Below are 21133 nucleotides of genomic sequence, written 5' to 3'. Positions count from 1 at the left end.
TAATATATCGCCTAAGTTGACTGAGCTCTGTCTTTCATGAAATTCGTTTCATTAGGCTCCCCACGGCCACAGCCAGTCGTACGGAGCACACGCGTGACAAACGCGCTGCGGCGGAGCTTGAGTCTTAGTCACTCAAGGGGAAGTTACTCTATCAACTCCAATGAGAAGTAAATATGGCGGCCGTGAGACGATCAAGAATCTTTGCCTGTTCAATTGTCATCTGTTATACATTCAGAGAACTACTTATTTGAAGTGTCTCCACTTTTATAATATTTGGAGATGGTAAGAGTATTGAAATATTGACATGTCGATGCCTGTTATTTGTTACTTTTACATAATTTTGTTTAAACATTGTGACCTTGTTCCGAGCAGAAAACATGTTGACATCGTTTTTGACTTTGGGCTCCACGCACTGATGAACTTAGAACCTTGGCGTGGAAGCCAGTTGCGCACAATAAGAGCGTCAGCCAAGGGAACATGTAGAGTTATAATTATGTTTCTATGCGCTTTGCGCATATAGAACAGATGTATTTTGTTCTATTAACTGTTTATGTTTATGAAATCAGTTGGGTACTTCATAGACTTGGGACTGGCAATATGGTATTTTACATGAATAGTTTCCTTATTGGTTTGAGATAACAATTTATGTCAGCAAAACTGATAACATACTGGTAATTGGAAGTCATAGCATTCAACGTTTACAATGTTTCATGTTATTATGGTTGTTTTATATGTAGGATATATCTTTTGAACAGGAATCGGAATCTATAGCTATTTGGGAAAAACAGGGAAGTGACATTTTGTTTGCACTTGGTTGAATTATGATAACTGGCAAACTGTTAAGAATAAATTTCAACCAGCCCAAATGATAAGGTTAACATGGGGCAGATTGCGCTTTGTGTGTCATCTTTCCACAGCTGCCGAGGCTACTACTATAGCCACGCCTAAATATATTTTTATTTGAAAATTAAGTCAGTAAAGCTAAACATTGCTAAAGGTAAGCAGGAAAATTACGAATTTGTGTAGTTTAATATGGTTAAGCCTTGATCATGTTGATATTGAATATCAAAGCTATTCACAAACATAGACAGTTGGGCATCAACATCGAAAAATTACTCAAAAGTAGAAGTTTCAAAATGATGTTCAACAACCTCATCAGTGATTCCATTTGGGACACATTTTAAGAGACTCATATTTTCACTAACTTTGGTAACTAATAATAAATTTTATTTTTGAAAGCATTTATTTCAAGCTGTTGTGTGGGACCAAGAACCCTAAACCCCATTGTTTTTAGCGATGCAGCTAAATATTGCTTCTAAGAACTTAGTATTCTTCCTTAGGAACAGTTTCTATCATTATTAGTGCACATACCATAGTGGTGGAAGGTGTCCGGAAAAATGCCTGCTTGCCCCCAATAGTTGCCCCCAGAAACCTATGATTGTGGGTTTGAATCCCGGTTCGCCCCAATTATGTTTCTAGGTTTGTCAGAACCATACCCGTGCTCGTGGGTTTCACCGAAGTGGTAAACGTCTTAGACCTGCATCACTTCGGGCTTTCCTACCACATTAAGCTGACACGCCGTGATATAACTGGAATAATGTTAAAAGCGGCGTTAAACCCAGCTCACTCACTCACTGTTTTGTTTTGACTGCCTCTGTGGTCTAGTGATAGAGTGTCCGCCCGGAGAGCGGAAGGTCCGGGGTTTGATCCCCGACCGGGTCATACCAAAAGACGTTAAAAGATGGTACTTGCTGTTACCCTGTCTGGCGCTCGGCATTAAGGGGCTAAAACAAGGACTGGACTGCTCGGAGTCAGGATACTGTGTCTGAGTGGGGTATTCATGTTAAACTGCGGCAAGGTATCTCAGTGAGCTCACACTATAAATCGTCATCAGTCCGGACTAGTACAAGCAGCCACACAAACACACACTCGTACATGCATGTCGCTATATAAGTGCAATAATCTTGGACGCGACGTTAAACCCCATTTCACCTCACCTCACCTTTTGTTTTGTTTTGTGAATATTGTCAAATGTATCGTGATAACATCACATGGCATGTTGGTTGATATTGCTGAACATGACCATATCATGGATGCTATATCATTTGTTGCAGTCTGATGAAATCTTGCCCTCCCATGGTGAGGAGCAGGAAGAAGGGCGGGGGGAATCCCCCAGCCTGGAGGATGAACTGTTTACCTTCCGAGAGGAATGGAAGAACGAGTTGGATGTTGTTCGCAACCAGAAACGCAGTCACATTCAAACCCTGAAGGGGAAAGAGGCCATTGAAAAAGAGGTATGACACGAAGGGCATTAATATAATCTTTTATTCCTCATCTCCTATTTGGACTAAATTACCATACCATACAAAGTTAAAAAAAAGGTGTCTGTGTCACCTGTTCTGCTTGAATCAATAAATATCATCAAGATGTGTGACAATCTCATTAAAATCAGATCTTAGTTCTCGCTATGCTAAACAAAGATCTGAGGACATCCCATAAAGGGTCACGTCAGAACGACCTTTCATCCAACCAATCAGAGCGTTGCTTACCAGATCATGAAAGTGACAGTCGGAATGTGTTTTCTAATCATGCAACCATGAAATATTTAACATGGGGTATTCCGAACGACAGTTACAGGTTTTATGATTATATCAATACAATCTAGGCCATCTATAAGCCATTCAAGAATGTTCTTATCAGTTTTAATTTTTTTAATCGAGAATACGTCAAAATATGTTTCGAAGCATAGTCGCCAGTTTGAAACTAGTGTTGTAAAGCTTGAGAAAGCTGCCTTCTGATTGGCTAATGTCGATTTCTTGTCAGTCATTTCATTTGTTGGTCAAAATTCGCGAAAGGTCGTTCTGACGTGACCCGTAATGGGATGTCCTCAGATCTTTGTTTAGCGGTAGCAAAAACTAAGATCTGATTCTAATGAGATTGGATGTGTGAAGAAGGTGATTCCCATTTCGTAAAAAAGATGAGAAGTCTGCCTATCGTTTTATCATTTCTTTTAAGCTTTCTGCTGTTTCTGGCTTTTGAGCTATCAACACTGATAGTGTTGCTCTGTGAACAGTGATGAATATACACTGTGAGGATGTTAGCTGATGAACATATAGGCTTTTGGATATGGTACTCATACATTATACCGGACACCAATCCACCATGTTTGTTTGATGCTACTAATAAAGCCACTTGTGACAGCATCACTATTTGAAAAAGAAAACCAGGGCGATAAGCTCAAAATAAGCAATGCATAAACATCGAAAATTGGACATCAACATCGAAAAAGTACTCGAAAAATAGAAGTCCCATCATGGTGTGTGACATCAGTCGGAGCCAGTTTGAAAACTTTGAGGGAAAGGCTTCAAATTGTGAACCATTTTAGCTCACCTGACTTGAAAGTCAGAGCTTATGTCTGTCATCTGTTCTGTATCGTAACATCTTGTCAGAATCCTCTGGACCAATGAAGCTGAATGTTCAAAAGCTTATTCCCATCAGTGGAGACACCCAAATTTGTTCAAGTGGTTGGAATCCGAGTTTCAAATATTGTTGCAACCTCTGCCACATTGAAAAACCTATTTGTGGGCATTACTCAACCACTTTTTTTCAGAAATGGAATGAAATTTGGTATTCGTGTACAGTAGAACATGGATATAACGAACTACAAGGGACCTGAGAAATCATTTCGTTATATACTTAGTTTGTTTTATACGTTCTCGCTTGGAAACGTCCGCCATCTTGGCTAAAACAAAACACAATACACATACACGTTTATACACCTTTCCTCCTACATCTGCTGATAATTCAGTTAAAAAGTACCCAATGATACAACTTCAAAATATTTTGATGCAATAGTCGGAAGAAATTGTTTCTTTATCAGAATAATATATTCCAATATCATTTTATTTTAGTTACAGCTTTCACTATATATATTTAGAATAATAAGAACCATAAGCGTAGCACTTTGGTGCAGGTGATTGCTATTGCCGGATATATTTACGTAAGGAACAATTTGACCAGTCATCGTAGGGACTTCCTGCGCTACATGTATTTCGATTGCGTACAGCCAATTGTCCGTGAGACTTGACACTGAGTGAGATTTCTCAGTTCGCTATACACGTCACTAATTAGTGGTATTTGGGCTTGTCGGGATCAGATATCAGTTCGCTATATATGTTAGTTTGCTGTAGAGAGTTTGTTATGTATGTAAATTTTATATGATAATTTATAGGAGATAAAACGGGGAATTTTTAACAGTTTGTTGTACTGTAAAACAGGAAATTAATGCGACATGAAAATAATGCGAGCTCTTGATTTTAGACATTAATGCGCATTTTAAAAATGCAAGTGCCTATACCCTTTCCTAAAAAAATTATGCACTGGATTTATGTTCTGTGTTATTTTAATTAACGTAACCTACGTCAATAAAAGCCTTACCTGAAAACGCTTCGTTTGTTTCAAATGACGTTTTGAGCAGGAACAGTGAGTAGTCAGAGAGAAATAAAATAACTGTGCACATAAAAAAAAAACCTGTCCATAATTTTTCAGTGTGAGATTCCTTCCTTATTTTAATATTATTTAAGCTAACTGCCCGTATGTTTGATGGCCAAGCGTGAGAATGGTTTCCTTGCAGCTATCATTGTGTTAGTGTTGTTTTAGTTGACAGTCTGTTGGTACTAGTACATACGTTTGGCCCTTTGATGAAAAGAAGTAGAAAACAGATCAGTGTATCAAATCTTCGATCAGGTGACAATCCTCACACTCCTGTTGACCTGCGGACTAGTGTCATGAAACCCATTCATGCGCGTTGGCTCGTGTCTGCTCTTGACAAGTTTGTAAAGGACACTGATGGGATAATTCGTGGCTGGCGCCAATCTGGGCTGATTTACAGGATGTGAACTGACCACTACTTAACTTCACTTTGTGTAGGTGACTTTGTTATTTGAAAAATTAATGCGCATAAAATTAATGCGACCTTCTGTCACTTGCATTTTTCGCATTAATATTCCGCTCGCATTAATTTCCTGTTTTACAGTATCTGTTTGTTCGCTCTATCCATGTTTGTTATATCATCGCTCTATCCGCGTTCGCTCTATCCGTGTTTCACTGTAGCTAGAACTGGGGCTCAACACATATGTTCTATTTTTCGGTATTTTACATATTTGACCTTTAATTGCCCTTTGACCATATTCCTAAAGTGCACTTCCTCACACTGTAAACGTCTTCTCCTCGGAACCACTTGGTCAAGGAAGCTGAAACTTCACATACTTGTTCCCACCAATGAAGACACCCCAATATGTTAAAGAGGATTGAGTGTGTTATTCAATATGACCATCACAGAAGCCAGAGTGGATATAATCAGTTAGTTTCAACCAATCAATCATCAGCTATGATCAGTTACCAATGTATTTTTTTCAAATGTTACTGTGATTTAAAATTTTCAATATCTTTTTCCCGATATGAAATGTCTACATATTAATAATGAGTGTGTTCATGTGTACATAGTGTAACAACATGTAGATTTAATGAATGATTCAATGGTTAGTATTTTTTGTTTAAATGCAATATTGAATGAGGATATTCTCAACAATTGATAATGAACCCATTCAATCTATCATTGCAGCGGTTTAGGATCGCTGATTAATCATTGATATAATTGGTTATTAATAGTTGTTATAATTATTGTCATACCAGAATTGAAAGATCGTAAAATTCATGGTTTGGCAAATGCAGAAAAAATCTGTGTCCATATTTTACCCCTTAGAGATATATATCTCTTGAATATAATACTATGTGCATGCTAAGCAAATACCGCCGTGTGTGCTAATTAAGTCAAATACGGTATATCAAATTCAGTGATTTAATGCAAAGGGTTGGGCATGTAGTGAAAGTAGAAAACCATCCTCTTTGTAAAGGAAGATATATTGAGAATATCTAATACAAAATCAGTGTGAAGTACTGATCAGCGGTTTGTCCAGGCTGGATTATTTACAGGCCACATTCAATCAACCGGAATAATGCTGAGTGGAGTGTCAAACTGCAAACAGAAAGTATTATACTGTCAGGTTTAGTGTCATGTTTCATGAACGGCTCCATTGTAACACAAGACATTAGTGAATATTGCCTCATGCTGCATCAGCCCTTGTACTGCAGAGCCTGTATCTAATATATGTCGGGTTTCATGAATGGCTCCATTGTAACACAAGACAGTAGTGAATATTGCCTCACGCTGCATCAGCCCTTGTACTGCAGAGCCTGTATCAAATATATGTCATGTTTCATGAATGGCTCCATTGTAACACAAGACAGTAGTGAATATTGCTTCACGCTGCATCAGCCCTTGTACTGCAGAGCCTGTATCAAATATATGTCATGTTTCATGAATGGCTCCATTGTAACACAAGACAGTAGTGAATATTGCTTCATGCTGCATCAGCCCTTGTACTGCAGAGCCTGTATCAAATATATGTCATGTTTCATGAATGGCTCCATTGTAACACAAGACAGTAGTGAATATTGCTTCATGCTGCATCAGCCCTTGTACTGCAGAGCCTGTATCAAATATATGTCATGTTTCATGAATGGCTCCATTGTAACACAAGACAGTAGTGAATATTGCTTCATGCTGCATCAGCCCTTGTACTGAAGAGCCTGTATCAAATATATGTCATGTTTCATGAATGGCTCCATTGTAACACAAGACAGTAGTGAATATTGCCTCACGCTGCATCAGCCCTTGTACTGCAGAGCCTGTATCAAATATATGTCATGTTTCATGAATGGCTCCATTGTAACACAAGACAGTAGTGAATATTGCCTTACACTGCATCAGCCCTTGTACTGCAGAGCCTGTATCAAATATATGTCATGTTTCATGAATGGCTCCATTGTAACACAAGACATTAGTGAATATTGCTTCATGCTGCATCAGCCCTTGTACTGCAGAGCCTGTATCAAATATATGTCATGTTTCAGGCCACCCGGTTGTTTTTACTGGGAAGTGAAGCAGAGAGGAGTGGAGCTTTCTATGAAGGTACGTTAAAAACTGTTATCTCACCTTAAACTGGCTATTCCATAAATCAATTTTAGCCTCTAATGTCTTTGAAAGTTTTTGAGTTCTGAACACTTGGTAGCTTTAGGTTCTTTCTGTAAGGTTCCACAGATGTCAGCAAAATATTTGGTTCCAATTTGGTGCCAAGTTGTCTTAGGACTGTAGACCCCTGTTGATAATGGTTACCATGACCTCAATTTCAAGGTCATTTGACCAATTTGCAGTCTGTCTGTCTGTCTGTCTCTCTCTCACACACACACACGCACACGCACATCATTATAATTGAGGTAGGGGAGAGGACTTGGCCACCATAGTTGTAAATAATTTTATTTTGTATTTTTGGTAAAAACTTATTTCCAGTGTTTGTTTTAGGAAATGAACCATGTTACCCTCAAATCAGCCATTATCCCAACTTGATCTGGCTTATTGACGAGGAGATGATTCTTGTTCATGGAAATGAAACATATCCCCTTAACATGCATGGACTGGAACTAATACTTAATGAGCTCTTTCTTGAAACATTCTGAATTTGCAAAGAAAATAGGTCATTTCAATTTAGCATGTTAAGCAGCATTGTGTGATTGCAGGTTAATTACAGGTGTTTGTTACTTCTGTTGATCACTTGGTGGCCAATTAAACTGATTAGCGCTTGCATGTCTACCAGCCTATAAGTGGTTCATGTTTAGTGAGGAAATTATGCCGTGGTGAGAGGTGTGCATCGTTGAGGATAATTTTTGTGTCAAAATGAAGGTTGGATTTCTAGGAGATGTTGTTGGCAAGAGAGGTGATATTTTGTTGTAGTTGACTCATTTCAGTATCATCCTAGCCATATTATTGACCACTTGAAGGTCTCTTGTAATCAGGGAGATGTTGATGTGTGGTAATAGCTTTGTTTTTGTTCTCATGTTGATCTTAGATATTACCTCACAGGAATAGTGAAGACATGTCGGAAAATGATCAGTCACTGAAGACAATTTGAAACTACATAATTATGTAGAGGAGAAAACATGTTGCTTTTGACCTGAATGAATTCATTTGGAAAGGACATACATAATGCTATTTTCTTTGTCCTTGAAATGTGCACTTGAAGTATGCAGAACTTATGCTTAGCCTGTACTTGTGTTTAAAGCCCTCTTTTCTAGCTCACATGATCTGCACTTTCTAGTTATTCTATTATGTCTTCCCCTAAAAATTTTCATATTTATATTTTTTTAAGTTTCCATGGAAACAATTTGGACTCAAGCTTCTCTAGCACAAACATTTCTGAGCACAAACTAATGAATCTTTTACATGAAACTGTAAAAAAAACATGTAATGACCACATGCTCAATCATTGCCTTTTTCTTATTTATCCATTTTTATTTTTTTTAGTTTCTTGTGTTTTCATGGAAACAATTTGGAAATTCTTAGGAGTCTTTCCACTAAGATTAAAGATACTGGGCACAACACAATCTATCATCCAAACTGCTGTTACAAGCTCAATAGGCGTATCTGCCATAAGCAGTCAACATAGTATCAACTGTAGCAGTGCTGCTTCATGAATGCATTAATCAGAACCTGTACTAGTGGGTTTTTTCTGCTGTAATTGTTTTCAGATATGCATTTACAGTAACAACTTGAACTAATGTATAAAAAAAGGAGTGTGGAGGCATCTGTTTTTATGAGTAAAAAACACATTCTAGTATTTTTGTTTGCTTTTGACATATTTTGATAAGCCTGCTGACCTTTGACATACTCTTGTATGTCTCGTTTCACTTTTATCTCCTCTAAGAACAAAAGACCTATGAAGCTAAACCCTTGCACGGAAGATCCTAGCATCTTATGTCTCCAGCATCTCCTGTAAATTAGTTCTTATATTGGCTGGTTCTTGTTGCAGCCATCCTGTTCTACAAGAAAGCCATGCATCTGGTGCCAGATATTGAGTCAAAGATCGATGTCTATTCCATGAGGTCATCGAGAGGTGAGATACTGTGTATATATTTGCCAGACAAATGGCATTGAGACATTTTCTTGATTTGTTCTACTTTTTGGTAGGAAAAATTCAAACAAATTAATTCTAACAAACTTGAAAATTTGTTCAGGACATTTTGGATGACAATCTGACCTAGAAATAGGAGAGATCATCATGGTGATGATACGGAATATATACCATTGCAGTGAATACCAGGAAAGTGTTACGTGACATTTGTGCCAGTGTAATAGTTTATTGTTATTGTGATGACAGTGTTAATATTGAAAAGCAATCATGGGCGGATACAGCTTTTTTGAAAAGGGGGGGTTCACAATTAAGATCTGATTATTGTCTTTGGTGGTAATTTATACAGAAATAAAGATTTTTTTCGAAATAAAAAGGGGGGTGCGCACCCTCGTACCCCCCCTCTGTATCCGCCCATGGCAATCATCTACAACTCAATACTGACGGTTGTATTGCTGTCAGATATCTATTTAAATTGCTGTACAACTACCATGTAGACACTCTGTATTTTTGTTTTCCCATCTCCTGTGGGCTGACCCTAAATTTCCATTCCCACTAAAAATAAAAAGATAATTTTGTGGACTTTTATGCCCACCCCTGGTTAAAAAAATCCTCCAGCCATTTCATACTCATAAAAAAACCAAGGTCAGTTTGATGTTTCTTCAACAAAATTTGAATTTGAATTTGAATTTCACCAAATAATATCAAACTATTGAAAAAAAGGGTTTAAATGGACCCTTCAAAAAGAGTCTTTCCAAGTCCCGTGTATGCTCTGTAGGCAATTACATTGGACATACATGCAAGGTCAAGGACATTGTAAGGTATAGTTCACAAATTGTTTCACTTTAGTGTTCTTAACATGAAGAGATGAGATAAGTTACACAATTAGTCAAAAACAGAACAAAAAATTAAAAAAGAAATTTCCTGCTCACCTGCTCTCCTGCGGCTGAAGTTGGAGATGGGAAACACTAAAAAACTATGGATGGCCTAAAGGGCATTGCAAATGATTTATACAGTCTATTTACAGTTGTATTTTTCTCCTCTTTAGAGCGACAAGACAGTGAGACATCGCTGGAAGACCAGTAAGTTTCAGAATGTTGATTACAACTGTTCATGTTTTATGCAAAAATGTATAAATCCTGAGTAGTCACGATTGTCCTGCCCCTAATGAATTTATGTGCGTTCTGAGCCTTCTGAATAGTCCAGAATCCTGAGTGTGGAACAACTCTTGTCTTTATTATCCATGAGCGTGTCCCTATATCATAAAGCCATTATGTGCAGCTGATGTTTGGTGCCTATTAACATGACGAGACTGCATAAAATATCAGGCTCCTAGGAAGTAGTGACATAACCAGTCACATTACCCTCTAGTGCTGGGACGAGTCGAAATGTTTTACCTGGGTACCCGTCCATACCCGGGTACCTGAAGTCGGCCTCAAGAGATTAGATTGGGCATTGTTTTACCGGAGCCCTGGCAAAAATGTTTTAGATACACATATAAAATGATCTGATCATGCATACACTGAAGTTGACTGAAACAAACATATAACACTCAGAAGGATTGGTGTATAGTCAGAAAGAAATGTGAACATGAGTGACTTGTAGTGTACCCATGTTTTGTTGTTATTGTCATTAAACAAGGGCCCAAGTACAATGTAGCCAAGTTGCCCATCTGGCCCTATTACCTTCTGAGTTTCTCAATAACACCATCCAAATGGTTTCCATACATAGACTATGAAGATCCGGGGTAGAATAGGTCTTCATCAACCCATACTTGCCCTAAAAGGTGACTTTGCTTGTTTTTTAGACGTGACTAACTGGATCGGGTGGTGAGGCTTGGTGACTTGGTTGATGGATGTCATCGATCCCAGTTGCGTGTATTGATGCTCATGATGTCAATCACTGGATTCTCTGGTTCAGACTCGATTATTTACAGACCGCCGTCATATAGCTGGAATATTGCTGAGTGCGGAGTTAAACAACAAACAAACAAATCCATACATAGTTTTTGTATCATTGTCTGTGTTGTTTACACATAGTTAGGTCTGTATTGTTTGACCTCAGGGCCCTGTCTGAGGAGAACGATGAGTGCTTGCTAGCACAGTTACAGGAGCTGAGTGTTGGGGAGAAGACATTCTGCCAGCCCCGCCTACAGCAGAGGGTGAGTAGAGCTGACACAACACACTGCAAACTGCGCGATGCAAAGTGAACTGTTACAAGAATAGAATCAGTTACTGCAGTCTGTGCAAAGAACCCCTTGGAGCCTACATGCCCAAACTAGGCTCTGGACATCATGTACAGTAGATGTTTGTATTATGTTATAGACAGGTATGAGTGGAGCTTAACAGACCAAGCAGACTGTTACTAAATTCAACCTTTGGAAAGCGTTCACTCGTCACGCCGAAGACCCGGGTTCGAATCCCGACATGGGTACAATGTGTGAAGCCCATTTCTGGTGTCCCCCGCTGTGATATTGCTGGAATATTGCTAAAAGCGGCGTAAAACCAAACTCACTCACTCACTCAACCTTTGGACTCGTGGCAGAACAAAAACATCTGGATAAAAAGATTGCAAAATGTCCGATTCCATTGTTCTGTTATGAGGTACATGTTGTAATGAAAGTGATGATCTATTCCAAGTGCTTAAATCATTGGATCTTCTTTATATTTGATTTTAGCTTTAGGTGGTTATGACATGGACAGTTTGACTTACCTGTTTAACTTTGAACACTGTTGATGTGTATAGGTTGACTGTGTGTGACTGGTACCTGTTGTACAATGTTGCTATTATCACTTGAAGGTGACCCACATCTCATCCCTGCCATTGGAACTTATCATCTACATCTTCCGCTGGGTTGTCTCAAACGACCTTGACATAAGGTCTCTGGAGAACTTGTCCTTGGTAGGTATTATTATCTCCCTATGTTAACAATTATTTAGTTATTAGGGTGCTCTTTTCTTCATTGTTTTTGCTTTATATGGGTCCTACCATATTCGTTTTGAGACAGGGATGCTTGTCTTAAGCCTCACAAATTGTTGTGCAGTGTTGCCCTCCTTACTTATGCCAGGATCTGATGGTCATGGGTTTGAATCCCCACTGATTATGGCCTTGATCTGTCTGCACCATATCCATGCTTGTGGATTTTGCCAAAGCAATAAACATGCAAAATTGTGTCACACTAGGCTGACATGCTATGTTACTAAAGTATTGTTAAAAGTGGGATGAAAGCCAACTTCTTACTGAAAGAAAAAATTAAGAAAGATATATACCGTAGATCAACTTAGCATGCTTAGGGACACACTTATGTATTGCTCTCATTAAAATGACAAGAGTCAACTCTTTGTTGTTGAAACATTGTATTCTTTGAAAATCAGATCTCTTCCGTCATGTGCTTGTAGGTTCTGAATTAGAGCTATGTAGTATTGTTGTTGAAGTATAATTGAGCCTTTCTATTTACCTGTATTTGTGTGTATTTACCTGTATTTGTATTTACCTGTATTTGTGTGTATTTACCTGTATTTGTGCATACTTACCTGTATTTGTGTGTACTTACCTGTATTTGTATGTATTTACCTGTATTTGTGTGTACTTGCCTGTATTTGTGTGTACTTACCTGTATTTGTGTGCACTTACCTGTATTTGTGTGTATTTACCTGTATTTGAACTTACCTGTATTTGTGTGTATTTACCTGTATTTGTGTGTACTGACCTGTATTTGTATGTATTTACCTGTATTTGTGTGTACTTACCTGTGCCATCTTCCAGGTGTGCAGAGGCTTCTATGTGTGTGCTAGAGACGAGGAGCTGTGGAGAATTGCCTGTGAGAAGTAAGTCAGCTTTTACACTGAATTGTATCTCAACTGTGGACGATAGAAGATGACACCAGCAGGGTCAGCAGACAACTGATATTATCCTGAAAGTTACACATCTTTATTTTGTTGACAAGACGCTGATGTTGTGTGTATGTTGCAGGGTTTGGGGACAGAACACTCGCAGTCCCAGGAAGTATGGCGGCTCTTGGAGGACAATGTTCATCGAGAAGCCACACCCGCTGTTCCATGGTAAACTACCCTTTAGGCTCTCCGTAAAAAGATATGTGTACAGAACAAAATGTGTGATCACATGCTTACATTTACCATTGTGCTTACCTTATTTATATGTGAGAAGAATATTACAATATCTTTTTTTGTGATTCAAGGTTGTTACATCAGCCAAACTGGGTATGTGCGACAGGGAGAGCAAGGCCTGGACAACTTCTACAGACCATTCCATCTGGTCTACTATTACAGGATGGTCCGCTTCTTCCCTGATGGTGGGTAGCTCTCTACTCGACCCACAGGGGTGTTCCAAGACCCCATGCTGGTTTCCTGTGGGGATTCAGGGGTAGAATAGTTCCCTAGTACCCCATGCTTGTCTCTGTGTGTGGATTCAGGGGTAGAATAGGTCCCCAGTACCCAATGCTTGTCTCTGTGTGTGGATTCAGGGGTAGAATAGGTCCCCAGTACCCCATGCTTGTCTCTGTGTGTGGATTCAGGGGTAGAATAGGTCCCTAGTACCCAATGCTTGTCTCTGTGTGTGGATTCAGGGGTAGGATAGGTCCCCAGTACCCAATGCTTGTCTCTGTGTGTGGATTCAGGGGTAGAATAGGTCCCCAGTACCCCATGCTTGTCTCTGTGTGTGGATTCAGGGGTAGAATAGGTCCCCAGTACCCCATGCTTGTCTCTGTGTGTGGGGATTCAGGGGTAGAATAGGTCCCCAGTACCCCATGCTTGTCTCTGTGTGTGGATTCAGGGGTAGAATAGGTCCCCAGTACCCAATGCTTGTCTCTGTGTGTGGATTCAGGGGTAGAATAGGTCCCTAGTACACCATGCTTGTCTCTGTGTGGGGATTCAGGGGTAGAATAGTTCCCAAGTACCCAATGCTTGTCTCTGTGTGTGGATTCAGGGGTAGAATAGGTCCCCAGTACCCCATGCTTGTCTGTGCGTGTGGGGATTCAGGGGTAGAATAGGTCCCCAGTACCCCATGCTTGTCTCTGTGTGGGGATTCAAGGGGAGAATAGGTCCCCAGTACCCCATGCTTGTCTCTGTGTGGGGATTCAAGGGTAGAATAGGTCCCCAGTACCCCATGCTTGTCTCTGTGTGGGGATTCAAGGGTAGAATAGGTCCCCAGTACCCCATGCTTGTCTGTGCGTGTGGGGATTCAGGGGTAGAATAGGTCCCCAGTACCCCATGCTTGTCTCTGTGTGGGGGGATTCAGGGGTAGAATAGGTCCCCAGTACCCCATGCTTGTCTCTGTGTGTGGGGATTCAAGGGTAGAATAGGTCCCCAGTACCCCATGCTTGTCTCTGTGTGGGGGGATTCAGGGGTAGAATAGTTCCCCAGTACCCCATGCTTGTCTCTGTGTGGGGATTCAAGGGTAGAATAGGTCCCCAGTACCCCATGCTTGTCTGTGCGTGTGGGGATTCAAGGGTAGAATAGGTCCCCAGTACCCCATGCTTGTCTCTGTGTGGGGATTCAAGGGGAGAATAGGTCCCCAGTACCCCATGCTTGTCTCTGTGTGGGGATTCAAGGGTAGAATAGGTCCCCAGTACCCCATGCTTGTCTCTGTGTGGGGATTCAAGGGTAGAATAGGTCCCCAGTACCCCATGCTTGTCTGTGCGTGTGGGGATTCAGGGGTAGAATAGGTCCCCAGTACCCCATGCTTGTCTCTGTGTGGGGGGATTCAGGGGTAGAATAGGTCCCCAGTACCCCATGCTTGTCTCTGTGTGGGGGGATTCAAGGGTAGAATAGGTCCCCAGTACCCCATGCTTGTCTCTGTGTGGGGGGATTCAGGGGTAGAATAGGTCCCCAGTACCCCATGCTTGTCTCTGTGTGGGGATTCAAGGGTAGAATAGGTCCCCAGTACCCCATGCTTGTCTGTGCGTGTGGGGATTCAAGGGTAGAATAGGTCCCCAGTACCCCATGCTTGTCTCTGTGTGGGGGGATTCAGGGGTAGAATAGGTCCCCAGTACCCCATGCTTGTCTCTGTGTGGGGGGATTCAAGGGTAGAATAGGTCCCCAGTACCCCATGCTTGTCTCTGTGTGGGGGGATTCAGGGGTAGAATAGGTCCCCAGTACCCCATGCTTGTCTCTGTGTGGGGATTCAAGGGTAGAATAGGTCCCCAGTACCCCATGCTTGTCTGTGCGTGTGGGGATTCAAGGGTAGAATAGGTCCCCAGTACCCCATGCTTGTCTCTGTGTGGGGATTCAAGGGGAGAATAGGTCCCCAGTACCCCATGCTTGTCTCTGTGTGGGGATTCAAGGGTAGAATAGGTCCCCAGTACCCCATGCTTGTCTCTGTGTGTGGGGATTCAAGGGTAGAATAGGTCCCCAGTACCCCATGCTTGTCTCTGTGTGGGGATTCAAGGGTGGGATAGGTCCCCAGTACCCCATGCTTGTCTCTGTGTTGGGGAATTCAGGGATAGAATAGTTCTCCGACCCATGAAGATCAGGGTAGTGAATAGATCTTCAGCAACCCATGCTTGCTGTAAGAGGCGACTATGTGTGTCGTATGGGGCGACTAATGGGCTCGCTGACTTAGTTGATGCATGTCATGGTATCCCAATTGCCTGGATCGATGCTCATGATGTCAATCACTGGATTGTCTGGTCCAGACTGGATTATTTACAGACCGCCATCATGTAGCTGTAATAGTGCTGAGGGCGGCCTTATACAACAAGCAAACTAAGAAACAAACAAGAATAGTTATCCATGATAGACCACATGTTTTGATCATCCCTTTGATTAGCGCATTAGAAATTGGCACCAGTCCTATAGTACCTACCAAACTGCCCAATAGTTAGGCATCATAAAGACTAGTAAAAAATTGCAATTTTTAAGGCTTTTGCTATATGTTATCATTATAAGGACTAGTGGACTAAAACGGTTGTCTTCTATCGCTGACCACATGTATTTTGTCCCGCAGGCACCATCCTAATGGTGTGTACCCCTGAGAATCCGAGCGCGATGGTCACACGGATGCGTGACCGAAGCTTCCGTCAGCAGGGCCTCATGAGTGGCTACTACCAGCTGCAGAAGAATAAGGTAAATACTACGGAGCACAATGTGTAGCCATCACCTAGCAACAGTTGAACTGGGGCCGGACCAACACCAACAGTGTCAGGATGCAGTTTGGGGGCAGCAGAACATTAAAACTGAAACGAGTTTGAAAACTTTGATCTTAAACTCTGCCTTTATGGGGACAAAGAGTTTTACCGTTGAAACTGAGCTCATGTTGGTGTACCTTTTGTCATGGTGCGCAAGATGCTGACTGTTGATCAACCCAGAACTGATTTGGAGTTGTCACCATACTGCTGTACAAGATGAGAGAGGTTGATAGTTGAATGGTGGCAGTTGTTACTTTGAAGTTTTCAATGTACCGTAGCCGTGCTAGGATTCGTTCTTGGGTTTGAATCCCAGATTTTCACGAGTTAAAGCCTTTGTCTATGAGCACCCTGCCTGGTTGTGGAGAACATCATCTCCTGCAGTGTTTTAGGCTTTCCCTCCATAGTAAGATGACATGCTGTGATGTAACTGAGAGTGGGGTGCAACTCATTTGCTCACATAGTTTCTGGTGTTAGATGGCTGGGTTTGAGTAAGTATTTATGTACACGTTATGGTTATCCACAGATTTCTGCAGTTCTGAAGCGGGAGACGACGGGTATTGACAACACATATCACCGCTACAAGCGTCGGCAGCAACCCAATCAGCAGCCGGAGGGAGAGTCCACATTTTTTGTGGTAGGTACTGACAGATTTCCGTCTTCCTGATCACGGCCTTGAAACCATACATCCATCCATCCTTAACTCTTGTACAACAGAGAGAGTAGCAACTATGGGATGTTATGACTGATCAGTGAATGAATATTGATGTGGTATTAACATGAAAATAAAATTCTTTCAGGAGAACAAGTTTCTTTTCTCAAATGGCACTTATAGCTTGATCTTACACCAAGATAAAAAAACTAACTGTATTTATATTTTTATTTAATATATGAAATTAAGGGCTGATTTGTTTCCATATAATTTCTTTTAATCAACTTGATCTAATTTCAATGTTAGTTCAGCACAGATACATGAATATACTGAATAGTGAGATTTTATAATGTATTCCCAGTCAAAACCAGTTTGTGAACTTTCTGTAAGGAAGCAATTAACAGACCCACAATGTATAAATACCCTACAAAGTATGTATTGCTGAGTAAGTGAATTCTGTCAGCCCTGCAGTGTGATATGTGATCTGGACAGTGACGCTTGTGTTCCATAGTGAGAATGGGTGTATATCTTGTTTCAGGAATTTGAACTCCATGTCTCAGGCCGCAGGGCTCACTCAAAGCTTGTGTGGAGCAAGTACTTCAACCGGATATACTACAAGTAAGTCGCGATTTGTGGGTTTGAGGTTTAACGCAGCACACAGCAATATTCCAGCTACATGACGGTGGTGTGTAAATAGTCAGGTCTGGGCCAGAGAATACAGTGACTGACATCATGAGCATCAATCTACGCAATTGGGATACGATGACATGCATGAACCAAGTCAGCGAGTCTGACCACCCTATCCCATTAGTCATCTCTTACGACAAGCATAGTTCCCTTTTTCGACAAGCATGGTACATTGTTGCAAGGTGTTTTTCTTAAAAGTCGAGTGGACCAGACAATCATGTGATTGACATCATGATCATAGAACGACACATTTGGGATATGATGACATGCATCAACCAAGTCAGTGAGCCTGACTACACTATCCCATTAGTCGCCTCTTGCGACAATCATGGGGTGCTGAAGACAAATTCTGATCCGGATCATCACGGGTTAGTGTGTCAGGAGGAGAACCCTTCAACGCCGTTTCTATGTTCAGATTCAGTTCCACCACAGAGATGAGTTGTAACTAAATACGGGGCGGTCGGGTAGCCTGGTGGTTAAAGTGTTCGCTTGTCACGCAGCAGACCCGGGTTTGATTCCCGACATGGGTACAATGTGTGAAGCCCATTTCTGGTGTCCCCTGCCGTGATATTGCTGGAATATTGCTAAAAGCGGCGTAAAACCATCCTCACTCACTCACTGTAACTAAATACAGTCCATTCCTTTTAATTTTTTTACCCTTGTTGTCAGAACATGCAGTTAGCTGAACTGGTGCAATTCAGGATTTCTTTCCTTATGCTGATACCCCTTGACAAAATAGGGAAAAAGTTCCCAACTTGCCGGACATGATACGTGAGATCACCTGACGAACAAAACAATCAACTTAAATTGTCCACGGATAATCTTAGAATTTAGTAGACCTTTAATCAGTTTCGAATAATTTTGATCCATCACTAAACTCGGTGAATGTCATTTCCCCAAATGTGGTAATGTTGAATTGTTTGCCCCCTTTCTCTTCATTGAGATTTGATATAACCTTTTCATTTCTGAATAGACCCGTAAATATCCGGGGTAGAATAGGTCTTCAGCAACCCATGCTTGTCGTAAAAGGCGACTAACTGGGATCGGGTGGTTAGGCTCGCTGACTTGGTTGATGCATGTCATCTATCCGAATGGCGTGGATCGATGCTCATGACATTAATCACTGGATTGTCTGGTCCAGACTAGATTATTTACAGACCGCCATCATATAGCTGGAATATTGCTGAGTGCGGCGTAAAACAATAAACCAACCAACCAACCAACCAACCAACCAACTATTTCTGAATACTTTTTTTTAATTTTGTAAATCATACTGTGCATTAAGTATGTTCCCATTTCTGTATGTGACCTTTAAGCATCGGGACGTTTGTCAACCAAGATTCACGACCATCAACACAAGATGGAAGGAATTTTACCCCCTAATTACACAGCTTCATGCTTTGATTTCACAGATCCAGTGGGGAGGAAGTCATCAACAACTTCGACTTGAAGCCAAAGAATTTTCCTCCGCTGATATTCTCTCGAGTCAAGAGCTACACAGCCATGTCCGACACAGTCTTGGCCTCATAGATAGGACACATCCACAATGAGCACCACAGCTAGTTTCATCCGTGCTCGTCATATAGCAGAGTTTGTATTTAATCAGTTGCAGCTTAGCAGTTGGTCAGCCCTTACACATGGGAGCAACATGGGAAACGATAGTGCCTCAGTAGTGCCCCTAACTTGTACGAGGTATATTTGTTGTACTAGAAACAAGTTGGAGCGTCTACGTCCCTCCTGTTTCTGACATACAATGTTTTAGTTCTCTCACTATTCTGGGAATCACTTCAAGTGAAGATAATGAGACATTTTTTACACCCGCAAACCCTTTTTGTTTGTTCAGTAAATGTTCATTTTGAGGTGTTGGTTCTATTTTAAAAACATGGATTTTTGAAAATCAATAGAGCAACTTCCTTGATTCTTGTTGTTTTCCGGGTATTTCAGATTATGTGCATTTGATTTTATCGACACATGTTACGTATTTGTATGCTTTTTAACATTAGAAATCACAGTGCCCAGATACTTTACAACAGCATAGGATCATTTAGATGAAGTGTTGGTGTAAGCCCCAGTTTATGAGTGTCGTAGGAGATCCGGGGGGTGGGGGTAGTCACAAGTGAGAAATCAGTCAAATTTGGGGCCTTTACTTTTAAATTACAGCTTATTTTATAAGAAACCATGGACAAGTTGCCAAGTTGAACCTAAAATGTAAAATGATCTCTATGTGAATGCAGGTATTCAGTCTATTTGAAGGAAGATGTGGGTCAACTGGTTCTGCTTTTCGTGTTTTACAAATACTTAACACTGACTGCTTTTGTTGTTAAATCTAGTTATATGCAACTTTGATGTGATTTTAGCATGATTACCATAAACAGTGAAGTTTTAATTTAAACTAATTTTTCTGTGGACTTTTTATGTTAATCATTTATGATAAGAAATGCAGTTATGATCAGAAAAGATTAACATGTATTTGTTAGTTTCTGGATGAGATCGTTACACAGTTGTGGAATGTCATAAGACCAGCAACAGATGGGCTTTAACAGTTGAATGGTGCCATTTGGAAATAAGACTTTTAGGTTTGTGTTCCACATTAATTTAACAACAATAAGTACCGGTAATAATACAGTAAACTACGTTTATAACAAACACGCTCATAACGAACTGATGGATATAACGAACTTATTTTTTAGTCCCGGCCATTTCTTGTATATATGCTGTATATATGCTTATAACGAACTACGGTTATTACACACTAAAATTAGTGGTCCCTTTGAGTTCGTTATAATTGTAGTTTACTGTATATATAATAAAATGCTTACGACATCTTTGTCAAGTACACTGCACAAATGATTTAGAATGTAGCTGATTATGAGGAAAATAATTGTTGACTTTCAGAGGTCTATATACATGAAGTGTGACAGTGACACATGTATGGTCACACCTGTGATTTACCTGTCACAAACACTGGTGATTTACCTGTCACATGCACCTGTACGAGCAGGTGCTTTCAACCTTGTGAGGGCTGACCAATGCACACCCTTAGTTGTACACGTTATATTTCAATGTTTATTTTCCTATGAGTGGTGCAAGTTTTATGGTTTTGTTACCTGGGTGACCTCGAGGGTTTTGATTACTTCAAATAGGATTAGCACTGTCAAAAGGTATTGACGTTTTAAATACTTTTCTGGTGTAGTTGGTAAAATCTCAATGATTGTTAAATCAGTGATTGAGGCTGTCATAGTTGCCAGTGATGATTGAACCCTTGGGTCATTTGGTTAATAGTTATATAGACTGACTGTTGGTATTTTTGTAAGATTGTTATTCATGGATTGTATATTTTCTCCTTTATTTATGATTTTATGATTAATCAGTTGATTTGGACACCCTGTTTGCTGTGTTTTATTTACAGAAAAAACAATAAAACACAATGATAACATTTTAAAATTAACCCATTCTGGGACGTTTACCATAATGTTAACAAGAGTCTGGAAACACATTCATGGATCCTGCAGTGATGGTCCTTCATGGATCCTGCAGTGATGGCCCTTCATGGATCCTGCAGTGAATGTCCTTCATGGAGCCTGCAGTGTTTGTACTTCATAGAGCCCAGAGTGATGGTCCTTCATG

The 21133-nt window shown here is 40.5% G+C and overlaps 1 protein-coding gene across 1 annotated transcript; it reads left to right on the top strand.

Annotated features, from left to right (window-relative positions):
• The first annotated feature begins 146 nt into the window (after positions 1-146).
• Positions 147-19911, top strand: LOC124131643 (F-box only protein 9-like). Its single transcript, XM_046495053.2, has 14 exons — positions 147-282; positions 2115-2294; positions 6976-7033; positions 8928-9011; positions 10075-10108; positions 11091-11187; positions 11826-11927; positions 12792-12853; positions 12999-13087; positions 13225-13338; positions 15990-16108; positions 16694-16804; positions 17358-17437; positions 18919-19911. Exons 1-14 carry the CDS (start codon positions 280-282, stop codon positions 19034-19036), a joined length of 1251 nt encoding a protein of 416 aa, XP_046351009.1. The 5' UTR covers positions 147-279; the 3' UTR covers positions 19037-19911.
• Positions 19912-21133: the final 1222 nt, after the last annotated feature.

This window comes from Haliotis rufescens, unplaced genomic scaffold (genome assembly GCF_023055435.1).
Source record: "Haliotis rufescens isolate VD_foot unplaced genomic scaffold, xgHalRufe1.0.p SCAF_1, whole genome shotgun sequence".
NCBI classification, from domain to species: Eukaryota; Metazoa; Mollusca; class Gastropoda; order Lepetellida; family Haliotidae; genus Haliotis; species Haliotis rufescens.
This window is presented reverse-complemented; position numbering and strand designations above follow the sequence as displayed.

What these genes read in the sequence shown, in the direction of transcription:
- LOC124131643 (XM_046495053.2), top strand. An exon ending in AGCCCCGCCTACAGCAGAGG is followed by an intron (nt 11,188 to 11,825) that starts GTGAGTAGAGCT and finishes TATCACTTGAAG; the next exon opens with GTGACCCACATCTCATCCCT. An exon ending in TGGAGAATTGCCTGTGAGAA is followed by an intron (nt 12,854 to 12,998) that starts GTAAGTCAGCTT and finishes TGTATGTTGCAG; the next exon opens with GGTTTGGGGACAGAACACTC.